The sequence below is a fragment of the Narcine bancroftii genome, chromosome 2 (assembly GCF_036971445.1).
Source record: "Narcine bancroftii isolate sNarBan1 chromosome 2, sNarBan1.hap1, whole genome shotgun sequence".
Lineage (NCBI taxonomy): Eukaryota > Metazoa > Chordata > Chondrichthyes > Torpediniformes > Narcinidae > Narcine > Narcine bancroftii.
In genome coordinates this window covers 332,226,265-332,239,885 of record NC_091470.1, presented here as the reverse complement: position 1 = coordinate 332,239,885, position 13,621 = coordinate 332,226,265, and the positions used below count along the sequence as shown (strand labels likewise).

The 13,621-nt window shown below is 43.4% G+C and overlaps 1 protein-coding gene across 2 annotated transcripts in view; it reads left to right on the top strand.

Moving 5' to 3' along the window:
- The window catches only part of kif9 (kinesin family member 9), a 158,235-nt gene extending 145,016 nt beyond the window's left edge, over nucleotides 1-13,219 (top strand). For both annotated transcript variants that reach the window (XM_069922101.1, XM_069922099.1), the window contains one exon: nucleotides 12,896-13,219. In XM_069922101.1, coding sequence (XP_069778202.1) covers nucleotides 12,896-13,009 — 114 coding nt within the window. In that variant the 3' untranslated portion in view covers nucleotides 13,010-13,219. The remainder of the gene's footprint in view (nucleotides 1-12,895) is intronic.
- The last annotated feature ends 402 nt before the right edge of the window (nucleotides 13,220-13,621 follow it).

Here is a 13,621-nt window from a genome sequence, read left to right as displayed (position 1 = left end):
AAGACTATAAAGGGTATAGTGACAGGGTATTGCATATAATACCATACCTTATGAGGATATGAAAGTTCTGGAGAAGATGCTGAGAATATCTTGGATAAGAATTCAGGGATGAGAAAATTCAACAAAAAAGGTAAATTGGAGTTTCTGGGTTGATCTTTGAAGCAGAGAAAGTTCCATGAAGATATGATGGAAGTTTCCAAGAACATTATGGGCTTGGATACAGTAAATGGAAGTTGTTCTCATTAGCAAATGCTTCAGGCTTCAAATGACACAGATTTAAAGTGATTGACGAAAGATAGAAGAAAAATTGAGAAAAATCACTGTAATAAGTTGTTAAGATCTTATACTCATTGCTCATAATGATGACAAAAATAGATGCAATCAAAGCTTTTTAAAACCACGAGGTAAATTATTTGCAAGGCTATGGGAAAAGAAAAGGATATTGGGAGTAACTGAATTGTTTTACAAATAGCCAGTATAGATTCAACATGCCATATTGCCCTCATCTGCACTATTACAATTCTACAATTTTACAAATGTGATAAGTTGCATTGATATGGGACTGCAGTCACAGGAAGGACCAGTTACAGGCTATCTTTCCTATATAAACATTTGTGAAACAGTTTGGTTTTTGCAACAAAATTTGATCAGTTTTAGTAATGCTCTTTAATCTTCAGCACATACTGTATTTAAAATAAAATCTCAAGCTGCCAAGAGAGAATTTCCATTTACGTTTCTGAATATTATTAGTCCAAAATTTTTGGTTACTGGTCCACTTAACTAATATTTTTCAATGGAGTGTGACTAATTAGAGTACATTAAGTTTTGAAAAAAATTGTTAAATAGTTTAAGCTAAGTTAGAAACATACCAATATAAAGAAGTGCCCACCAATTGTATTAATTTTTGACTGTTAAAAAGAGAATGAAAACAGGTAAATAAGAGATAGGGATTTTCCAGGTCAAACCCTTAAGTTTGTCTCGCTGTTCACCCTACTGCTAAATATGATATTCAGATTCTGATTTCATTGAGATTCTTTTTTTCTGTGGGTGAGGCAGAATTACCACTTACTGGTAGTGCAAAACCAACTGTACATAGCACATAAATGTAAAAAACAATAAAGAAATGTAAACAGATAATGAATGTAAACAACTGACTGCAATACAAAGAGAATTTTTAAAAATCAATGAAGTTCGCAAGTAAGAGTCCCTAAATGAGACCCTGATTGAGTTTCTTGTTGAGGAGTCTGATGATGGAGGGGTAGCAGCTATTCCTGAATCGGGTGGTGCAAGTTTTGTGGCACCTGTACCTCTTCCCTGATGGCAGCAGCGAGAACTAAGCATGTGTTGAGTGGAATAGATCCTTAATGTTTGCTGCTTCTCTCTGATGGCAGCATTCCCTGAAGATGTTCTCTATAGTGAGGAGGATTTTCCCTGTGATGTCCTGGTCTGCGTCCACTACCTTTTGCAGGGATTTACGCTCAGGGGTATTGTTAACCCAATACCAGACTGTGATGCAGCTGGTCAGTAGACGTTCCACCACACAACTGTAGAAATATGTCAGGGTCACCACTGACATGTTCTGCCTGCAATCTGTGGTTATGTACTAGAATATCTTAATTGTTACATTACATTGTAATGAGGAAATAAATTATTTGCAACTTTTGGTAAAAGCACCTTTTTAATATTTCTTGTTCATGTTGATGCATGACTTGGAGGAAATATTGAGAGTTAATGATGTTCTTTTATCATCCATGTTAGAGGATTTAGGCAAGGGGGCAGGCCTGTGGCATGACCGACTTTATGGGGAAGAAAGGGGAGGAGTCACAAGCCAGCCACTGAGAGCAGGGTCAACCAGGAAAGGTCATGTAATTTACATATAATGAATATGTACAATAGTGGTTTCACCACATTCACCCCCTCTTTTAAAAGAAAGTCCCGGGGTGTGTGGTGTGGTCAGCCGACCTTCATAAGTGGTCTTCTTTGACATTGTGACTGGCGAGTCCCCATCTGGGGGTCCTTAGCGGTTTCCATTGGTTTCAACTGATCCATCCCGGTTGGCCTGGCGGTGTACTTGGCTGGGCTGGGGAGAGGGGGTGAGTTTGTGTTGACTATCAGGTTGGCAGGTGTGGTGGGAGTTGGGCCCCGGAGAGCTGGGGGGTTGTACCTGTTGGCTGGTTGGGGGGGTCTAGATGCCCCCATGTGTGCCAGGTCCTGGATAGATACCGTGTCCTCGCGCCCATCCGGGAATGACATATAGGCGTACTATGGGTTCATGTGGAGCAGCTAGACCCTCTCGACCAGAGGGTCAGACTTGTGTGTCCTCATGTACCTGAGGAATAGGACTGGCCTGGGGAACATCAGACAGGTAGGAAAGGTGGTTTCTGATGCCGATCTCCTGGAAAATGTCAACAGTCTCTCATGAGGTGTCTCGTTGGTGGTCATACACAGGAGGGACTGGATAATGTGGAGCACCTCTGGGGAGGGGGGTCCTCTTCCCAGTGGGGGATGGGGAGGCCCTTGGACTTTAAGGCCAATAGTACTGCCTTCCAGACTGTGCCATTCTCCTGCTCCACCTGGCCATTCCATTTGGGGTTATAGTGGGTAGTCTGGCTAAAGGTGATGCCCTTGGGCAGCAAATAATGATGCATCTCATTGCTCATGAATGACGAACCCTTGTCGCTGTGGACATAGCAAGAGTATGTGAAAATGGTGAACAGATTATTCAAGGTCTTTTTGGCAGTAGCTACAGTCACGTCCAGGCAGGGGATGGCAAAGAGGAACCATGAGTACTCATTGATGATGTTGATGAAGTACATGTTGCAGTTCGTGGAGGGGAGGGGTCCTTTGAAGTCCATGCTTAGATGTTCAGAGGGGTGAGTGGCCTTGATCAGGTGTGACCAGTCGGGCTAGTAGAAGCTCAGTTTGCCCTCCACACACACCTGGCAATTTTTGGTCAGTGTCCTGAAGTCCTTGATGGAGTAGGGGAGATTATGGGCCTTAATAAAGAGAAATAAAAATGAGTGATCCCTGGTTGGCAGAGGTCGTCGTGCAGTGCCTGCAGGCGATCCATCTGCACTCTGGCGCAAGTTCCTCAAGACAGGGTATCCGATGGGTCATTGAATTTCCAGACCAGTACAGTATGTCATAATTGTAGGCAGAGAGCTCAATTTTATCAATTTTTATTTTACCCTGCTTCTGATTGTTAAACATAAAGCTGACTGCTCATTGGTCAGTCAGCAGGGTAAAATGCTTCCCGGCAAGATAATGTCTCCAGTGTCATGCCACTTCAACGATAGCCTGGGCCTCTTTCTTGATGGAGGCGTGTCAGATCTCGGGGTGCATGAAAAAAACGCTACGGGCCTGCCCGCCTAGTTAAGTGTGGCGACCAGGGCGAAGTCTGACGCATCGCTCTCCACTTGGAACCGGATGGATTCATCCACTGCATGCATCATGGCATTTGTAATGTCAGCTTTGATCCAATCGAATGCCTCGTGGGCTTCTGCCAACAGGGGGATAATGGTGGGTCGGGCCTTCTCCGCATAGCTGGGGACCCTCTGAGTGTAATAAGAGAAAAACTTCAGGCACCTTTTCAGGGCCTTGAAGCAGTAGGGAAATAGAAGTTCTAACAAGGGGCGCATGCGGTCGGTGTCGGGGCTGATGACTTCATTCTCCACAATGCTGCCTAGTATAGCCAGACGACGTGTACTGAAGACACACTTCCCTCTATTATATGTCAAATTGAGGTGTTTCATAGTGTGGGGAAATTTCTGGAGATTCCTATCGAAGTCCTGCTGATCTTGGCCACAGATGGTGACATTGTCAAGGTATGGGAAAGTGGCCCGCAGCCCTTGTTCATCCACCATCCAATCCATTGCCCTCTGAAAGACTAAGACTCCATTCATGATTCCAAAGGGAATCCTCAGGAAATGGTAAAGCTGGCCATCTGCCTCAAAGGCAGTATACTGGCAGACTTTGGGGTGAATGGGAGCTGGTGGTATGGAGACAAGCTCTATGGTAGAGAACACCTTGTTTTGTACATTCTGGTTCACCATATTGGCTACGTGGGCTGGGGGTATGTGTCCAACCAGGTGAAGCTATTGATAGTCTGGGAGTAATCAATGACCATCTTCTCTTCACCACCACTACCTGGGCTCACCAGGGGCTTGTATGCTGTTCTATCACCCCCTCAGTGAGGAGGTCCTCACCTCTGTCTTAATAAATGCCCTATCGCCAGCGCTATATCACCAACATTTAGTGGTGACAGGCTTACAGTCAAGGGTGAGGGAGAATTCCAGAATGTGGAGAGACCACATGTCGGACACAGTGATTGGGGTTGGGGCTGCTGGTCAGCCACGTGATGGGGGTGGGGGGTGGCGAGCAGTTTAAAAACTGCTTATTGCAGACCATGAGAGGAGAGTGGGGCCCATCATAGTCAATGGTGACACTCTTCAAGTTACACTGAAAGTCTAATCCCAGTAGGATGGGTGCACAGAGCTGTGGCAGTATGAGGAGTGTAAATTCACGATATACCATGCCATGGACAGTCAGTGTTACGGTTCAACTGCCACAAATCTTTCCTGAGTGGGATTTGGATGCCAAGGAGACTCGCAGCTTCACCCCCAAGGGAGTAGTGTTGTGCAGTGTCTGGGTGAATGAAGCTTTCAGAGCTTCCACTGTCAAATAGGCAAGCGGTGGAATGGCTGTTTACCTGAATAGCCCTGGAGAGTTGATGGGGTCTGTCCTGATCTTAGGTTACCAATGCAAGTGTCAGCTCATTGTCTGAGGAGTTCTGTCGGCTGCCGGCAGTCCAGTAAGATGGTGCCCGAGATGGCGGCCCCAGTGGTGCACACGTAGTCCCATCATTGTTCACAAGAAAAGGGAGAGGGCAAAAGTGACATCATTGCAGTCGGTGGTCTCAGTGGTGTGAGTGTGCAGCCATCTTATATCCCCGGAAGTGATGCCATCAAAGATAGCTGCCCCGGAGGAGTCACGTGATGGAGTAGTGGCCGGACGGTGAACTCCAGCCCTCTCCAGAAAAGTCGGGAAAAACAAAAGAAAACACAAAGGCACAGAAATAAAAGTTACAGAAAAGTGAGTATAAAGGTGGAAAGAAGATGGCGACAAAAAAAGAAAAATCGAAAGCAACGGTAAGAAGAGAGGAAGAGAAGACAAAGGAGGAAAAAGGTGAAGGCCTTACCTGTCCGAAGAGGCCCGCTGCGGAGAGAGAAACCCGCTCCCTCAGGTCGGTAAATAATGGACTACAAAAATGGCTCGCAGAGCCGAGTAAAAGTGCGCAACCGCGCATGCGCGATACTTCGCGCATGCGCGATGCGAATGAGAAAAAACACACCGACGGGAGGGGGGACCAGCTGGGGAGTCGATCTCCACAGCCGGCAACGACAGCTGCAGAACACCTGCAGCAAGAAGAGACCACAGAAGACAATAGAAACAAGAAAGAAGAGGAGGAAAGGGCACCAAAGAAACAACAGATGGTCAACCCAGAGGAAGAAGAAGAGGAAGAGTACAGGGAAATAGAAGAAGAAAAGAAAGGCAAGGTAAAGGATATACTTGCTCTTATTAAAGGATACATGGAGTCATTTAAAGAATGGCAAACACAGGAAATTAAGGATTTAAGAAAAAGAATAAACAACACAGAAGAGAAAATAAATAAAATGGAGATGACCTTAACAGAAATGGGAAAGAAAATGGACAAGATGGAAGAGCGGGCAGTAGCAGCAGAAATGGAGGTAGAAGACTTAAAAAAGAAATTGGAGAAATCTAATAAAAAAACTAAAGAGACACAAGAACTACTAGCTCAAAAAATAGATACAATGGAAAACCATAACAGAAGAAATAACATAAAGATAGTGGGCCTTAAGGAAGATGAAGAAGGATGAGGGAGTTTATAAAAGAGTGGATCCCTAAGACCCTAGGATGTCCAGAACTACAGCAAGAAATGGAAATAGAAAGGGCACATAGAGTATTGGCCTCTAAACCACAACCACAACAAAAACCAAGATCTATTGTAGTAAAATTCCTAAGATACACTACAAGAGAAAAGGTACTGGAGAAGACAATGGAAAAAGTAAGAGAGGGCAACAAACCACTGGAGTATAAAGGGCAAAAAATCTTCATTTATCCAGATATAAGTTTTGAACTCCTAAAGAAGAGAAAAGAGTTCAATACAGCAAAGGCGATTTTATGGAAGAAAGGGTATAAATTTATACTAAAGCATCCAGCAGTATTGAAAATATTTATTCCAGGACAACAAAACAGACTTTTCTCAGATCCAGAAGAAGCACGAAAATTTGCAGAACAATTACAAAAATAGACTGAGGGAGGAAGACGGGTAATGAGAGTTAAAATGATCACGATTGATATGTATGTGGGTAAAGACAAAAATAGACTGAGGGATGAAGACGGGTAATGAGAGTAAAAATGATCACGATTGATATGTATGCGGGTAAAGAGGTATAAGAGTGAATAGAGACAATGAGCATACATGAATGTATCTGTACTTAGAGGAAAATATAGATAGTATAGACAAGAATTAATAAGGGAAGGTAATGGAATAGAGAGAATAAGGAGGGAATTAAAAGAGTGACCTTTGTGACATATGAAAAGTGAAATCTTTTCTGGGGGAGGCGGGGTGGGGGGAAATAGCGGTCACTGCAAAATCAGTTGACGCTTGCAAGTGGATTCGCAAATCCAAATGGAGAGGGGAGATGTGGTTGTCCGACAAGGGATAAAGGACAACTCAGGAGGTGAAGGGGAGATTGGGGATAAATAAGATAGAAATAGGAGAATAAGGAAAATGTTGGATGTTGTAGGAATGTTGTCTTATAAAGAGTTGAAAATAAGAAAACAGAAATGGAAAAGGAGGAAAGGTAATGATGGAAAAACGGAACGAGAAGATAAACAAAATATAAAAGGGCTACGCTGAACTATATGTCTTTAAATATTAATGGAATACATAACCAAATTAAAAGGAAGAAACTACTAAATTTAAATGAATAAATGTATTCCATTAGAAAAAATAACATATAGGTTAAGAAATAATATTGAAATATTCGAACAAGTATAGGAGCCTTACATTAAATACAATAGCGAAAACCTACCGGGGACAAACATTACCTAAGTTGATGGAAGGAGAAGGAAAGAAAAGAATGGACTCAGTAGAATTTCTGGTGTAATTTTGTTGAATGACAACATTGTCTGACTGGCTTAAAGCAACCTAGATTGTATACCTAAAATGGATGAGAGTGGGGGGGGTGGGGGGTGGTTTGGGAGGAAAGGGGGGGGGGAGAGAAAAAGTCACTGTATATGTGTGAAAAAGAAATAGTGTATATCATGATTAATGTGATTTATGGTGTGAAAAATAAAAAAAATTTTAAAAAAAAAGATAGCTGCCCCCGCTCACACGCGGTGCTGCTTGAACTCAGGGTTTGTTTGGACTTACAGACCTTTGCGAAATATCCTTTCTTCCCACAGTTGGAGCAGATGGTATCCCTGGCAGAGCAGTGTTTCGTTGGGTTCTTAGCCTCCCCACAGAAGTAGCACATCGGGTGGTCACTAAGGGCAGTGGTGGTCAGCTCAGGATGGGAGGGGGCTTGCAATCCCACTTCCCAAGATGGTGGCTCCCCTGTTCCCCACAAGGTGGCCATGTGTTTGCTGGAGAATGATTCAGCATTATGGATGGCTATCTCTAGAGTGTTTGCCAGTTCGATGGTTGAGGTAGGCTCAGTTGTCTCTGTTCAAGTAGCTTCTGCCTCATATAGTCAGAGCAGACACCTGTTACGCAGGCATCTCTGATCAACAGCTGTGCATACTGTTCTGCTCTCACAGCCTGGCAGTTGCAGTCCCTTGCGAGCTCCTGCAGAGCCCTGATGAAGTAATTGAAGGTTTCCCCGGATCACTGCCTGCGTGAGTGGAGTACATGCCGCGCATAGACCTTGTTCACCTGGACTTTATACTGGTCCTTCAGGATGTCCATTGTAGCTCCATATGTCTAGCAGTCCTGGACAATCTGGTAGCCAAGAATAGCATGTGGAGCTTGTCCTCATCATCCTGGATAGCTGCTGTGGAGGCTCTGAGGAACAGCAGCACCAGAGCACGAATTTGTTGGCTGATTTCCAGGCGATCTAACTTAATGTACTTGTCCATGTTCCAAAAAAAATCTTGCAAATAAAACTGATCCAAGATCAATTGCACAAAGACTGAAATAACTGAAACTGAAGGTTTTTATTTGCAAGGAGATGGACAGCATCTCTGTATTGTTTGCTCACACTGACCCGGACTTGAACTGGGGGCAGGCTTGTGGCATGACAGCCTTTATGGGGAAAAGGGAAGAGTCACGAGCTGACCAGTGAGAGCAGGGTCAACCAGGAAAGGTCATGTAATTTGCATTTAATGAACCCATACCCTCCTGTTTGATCCATGAATAAACCTGAGCTTCCAGATCCAAACCTCTGATACAATTAGGAAGTTTTCAGAGTCCAAGACCCCTTCAGAAGCCCTTCTTTCCCTTGGCACTTTTTTGAATCCTGGTCCCTGTGGTGATACACCACAGTCTTCTGTCACTTGGTTATTGGCACTGTGTCTATGTTTGGTTCATAGGTATGACTCCACCCCCCAGAATCCTCTAAGGCAGTAACTCAAGTCCCTCCCTCAGTACAAGTCCTAGGATAGGGCCAGAACAGGAGCATGGTCCAAGTCTTATGGTATTAAAACTCTGTCATCCTGCAACTCCAGTCTTTGTTATTATTGATTGTGTATCAGTCCCAATATTTAATCCCTTTGAGCCAATCTCCAGCAGCCTGCAACCTGGTTTGAGTCCATCGGCCATCACTCTCTTGCAACCTGTGTGGATCCTTCAGCTGCTGAGCCCATGCTGGGGCACTGCCATGATCACCTTCCCTGTAAAGTCATCTTGCAGGCTTCTCAGCTGGGGGTGTTCTCCTGCTTCTAGTGCCCTGCACTTACCTGATTATTCCTTAGAAATCACTAGGAAAGGTAAATGGAGCAGGCAGACAGTGCAGGGTTCCCCAGTGGCTATCCCCTGCAGTAACAAGAATACCATTTTGGATAATGTTCAGTCTTAGCAGCAGCAGCCAGATTAATGGGTCCATGCATGGCTCTGAGACACAGGGAAGGATGGAGTCAGATAGGTGACTCCATAGAGGGGCAGTTCAGAGGTTCTGTGGCTGCAAGAAAGAGACCAAGATGGTGTGTTGCCTCCCAGGTTCCAAGGTCAAGGATGTGCCTTGAATGGTTACAAAACATTTTCAAGGGGTAGAATAAAAAGTTAGAGGTTGATGGCCACATTGACATCAATGGTGTAGGTAGAAAAAGGAATGAGGTCTGCAGAGTGAATTTAGGGTGCTAGGAAGGAGGCGAAAAGCAGGATCTTGAAAGTAGCAATCTCTAGATTACTCCTGGAGCCACATGAAGTTAAGAATAGAAAGGCAGGCCAGATAAATGTATGGCTGAGGAGCTGGTGGAGGGGGCAGGGATTCAGATTCTTTGATCATTGGGATCTTTTCTGGGTCAGAGATGACCTGCACAAAAGGGATGGGTTACAACTGGACGTGACAGGGACTCAGATTTGCTAGTACTTCTCAGGAATGTTTAAACTAGATTGGCATGAGGCTGTGTCGGATTTAGCCAATTCAGCCTCTCCTCAGAATTCAAGACTTCTGGTCTCAGAAATATTCTCATGAATCTTTGCTGCACCCTTTCCAGCTTCATATCTGGATGATGAGCCCAGATGACCCCAAAACCCAGCAGCAATAGATATTCACCATGACAAATGGTTACTTTAAAAGTTGTTTTTAATTATCTTTAAACATGAAAACAGAATCACACTTTAACTTATCACTATTAACTTAATCCCTTCTAATTCTAAGCGCACATGTATGTAATGTGTGTGTAAGTTCAGAAAAGTTCTTTGATTCACAGTCCAATCTCATTTCTCATTCCTCCAAGTTTACTGGTTGCAGGCAATTTTAATACTGTGCACAGAAATTAACATTTATAAAGTTCTCCAGGCTTTGGTGATTGAAAGGTAAATGGTTACCACTCAGGAAGGTTCTTGTCGGTTTTCAGAGAGAAATTTGTTGTTCCAGGACACCGACAATTGATTTACTTCCATCAGCCACTTCAATGTCTTGCAGACGAAACTTGCCCCCTCAGGGTTCTCCAGATGATAACCTCTTTCTTTCAGGTCACCACAGAGTGCCTTTTTGTTTCTCTTATTCCAAGTGAAACATTAGACAGCCAGTCCTCTCCTCCTGCATGAACCATAATGGCTTTGACCAGGCTGAAATAAACACTCACAACCCATCTTCAAAATGGGGTTTTCCACAAGCTTGCCAGTTTGTCCTGTTCCAGTCCCAGCTGCTGCTGCTGACTGTAAAACTGTGGAACTAATCTGTGTGTGTGTATGTGTGTGTGTCTCTCTCTCTCTCTCTCTCTCTCTCTCTCTCTCTCTCAGAGAGAAAACCTGTTTGACTCTCTCTGCTTCCAAAACCGCATGACCCTCTTAGAACAGCAAGTTCCACTGCAGACAATCTTCGGCTCCAACAAGTTCTTTCATCTGTTGCCTTTTTGTAAACAGCAGCCAAGTCTCTTGAGCACTCTCCAAAGCTTCTGCAGAGACTGTTGGCCCCGACATGTCTAGCATGGGGCAGAGCTCCAGTATTTTAAATAAGATCTGTCTTAAAGTGTTTGTATGTGACCTACACTAACAAACCCTGCCCCAATTTATCTCCCAAAAACATACCTATATTCTGTCACACATTGCATATTTTGTTTCATGAAAGATGCCTCAAGTTGTTTCATGGAAACTGCCATATTAGCAAAAATTTATCTCCAGTGGACAAAACTTATCTTGGATCTTTATTGAGATGATCATCAGTCATCTGTGCAGAGGGACCTCAAACCATAGTGAGATTGGAGACATTGTCCTGACGTTTGGAAACATTTATAGTTTAAGGTTCAGATTGTTGCTCATGTTTCTGACACAGCTTAATCAAAATATACCACAGAAATCATGTAGTCAGCTTGTTTTATTTAACCAGTGCAATTTAATTTAAATAGTAATTCTTTAATTTTTAATCGTTTGTGGTGAGGATTCTCCTACTAATCATTTTACTTCATTTTAACATCTGAGCTTGAATTAATACTGATGTTTCACTGCAAGAAGTTGAAGCCACATGAGGAAAAGCTTCTGACATTCTTCAGGGGTAGTCTCTGATATATTGGCTGCCATTTAGTGAGCTCCTCTCGGGCTCAGTGTTGGAGAGATTTTAGCTCACTTTCCAAAGTGCAAAAGTCGCTCTCTCGGTTTTTCAACCCCATTACAAACTAATAGTCTTTTCACTAGTCACAAGATCAAAATCCAATCCACAGGCCAGCATTTCAGGTGGTTCCTATGGCCTGAGTTCAAAATATATTAAAGTGCACATAAAATCTGCTCTTGAAAGACACACATAAATACATGATTTTAATGTCATAGTTGTTACTTTGCCCTAAAATTGGTCTGTTTTCAAGTGCAGGATGATCTGAAGTTTTTTTTTAATGTGGTCACCATTCTTACTAGTAAAAAACATAATCAAGAAATTTAAAGTTTGCTTCTTTAAGAATAAGGGAAATTGAATGATTTCTGGCAATTGTGTACAATTTTTTCATTTGTCCAAGGCCACAGAGGCTTGTCAGTCAGTCAGGGGGTTCATATGATGCACACATGCAGGCACTGACATCACAAAGCTTACCTGGTAAGCCATTTGTGTTTTCACACCACCAGAAGGGAATTGGTGGGTGAACTCAGCTGGGCTCCGAGACTACCCCTGAACTAGGTCTCGGAGCCCAGTCGATTTTGACCACCCCTGCCTGGTCCGACCTTTTCAAACCACATGATTCCTGATTAGGTAACTGGGTAAATTGCCCAGTTAACCCACTTCTACACAGCGGTGTGAAAAGGCGTATTGCTTTCAGCAGTCAGCAGTATATCAAGTTTCGACCTTGGAACCACACCATGCAAGGCAATTAACCAGATATTTTCCTTCATGGATTATCCTCATAATACTTTCAAGCATAGATATTAAAAGTGATATATTTTAACACAGTTTAACCCTTAACTTCACAATGTTGTCTACATGGACTTTAGGAAGGCCTTTGACAAGGTCCCTATATTTTAACACAGTTTAACCCTTAACTTCACAATGTTGTCTACATGGACTTTAGGAAGGCCTTTGACAAGGTCCCATAAAAAGGTTCTGTCTCTCAGTATCCAGGATATGGTAGTAATTTGCTTACTGGGAGAAGCCAGTGAGTGGTAATAGATGATTGCTTCTCTGGAGACCTATGATATGTGTTGTCCCTCAGACTGGTAACATTAACCTCAATTTGTCCGGATTCTGTTTGATGGCTCACCAATCTCTCTTTTCCTATCTGTTTCCTTTCCTCCGGCTCTCCATCCACTTACCTCCCCACTCAAAGAGCTACCCCCCACCCCCGTCACTTCTCAGCTGTTTTTGCTTCTGCCCTCCCACCCATATCCACATCGATTGATGAAGGGCTCAAGCCCAAAACATTGGTTGTGCATCTTTATCTTTGCTACATAAACTACACTCTTTGGCCAGATGTTTCCCCATACTTCAACCCATTTACTTCCCTTTTCTCCATATCCTTACCTAACTCCAAGCAATATATATTTGTCCAGAAGATTTCAATCATTCGCAATCCATTGTTTTTTGTGGCAGAGTGCTTCAGAGTGATACATCTGTCTTTGTATAAAACAGATCCAGTTTCCAATATCCAAGAGTTTTATTGAAAAGCATAAAATGACTACTACTAATTGGCAAACTCTTTCACTGTATGATTTCCTTCCTTTCAGCACAATTATATCAAAGCCATTGCTCAGCCCCAACCGATAACCATAAAGAAGAAGCCAGGAATGATCACCTCAGCCATCAAGAACAAACCACCCTCCAATCTTCAGTGTCATTGAGTTCTGAGTTGCTTCAAAGGAAAAGGAAAACAAATGGAACCCAACCATTTATTCACAAAGAATATACCTGATTTTGTTAGCTTTTAAAAAAAACACTGAAATCACTGGCAGGAATGTTAAGGCCAGCCTCTTAAAAAAAATATTGTATAAAATTAAATGAACTAGGATTTCATTGTTTCACTGAATAAAAGTGCTTTGTTTTGAAACTTATCTCAGAGTTTTGGATGCCTGGTATCTGACTGCATGTAAACATTAGACTCTTTCAAGCAAGGAAAATGCCCAAATGTAAAGGAGGAGGTTCTCCACCCTTACACCTCGAGACTTACCTTTCTGAATGCGCTGTGGCCAGCGCTTAGGTGCCGAATTCAACCCTTCTTGGGGAAGGATAATCAGTGGCTGGCTTGAATGTACAGCCGCTGCTAGTGGCTAGTTAGGGGCAGGCTGATGACACTGTCAGCCTGCAACCCTTCTCCCCATTCACCCCTCTCCATCCATGACCCCTCAAGGCAGGGTGGTAGGCAGGAGCCTTCAGGGCAGTGGGGGCTGGTGGATGCTGTCAGGGGCGGCCAGTGCAGGCTATGACAGCTTCCCTGAGCCACTTCGGCCTTTGGG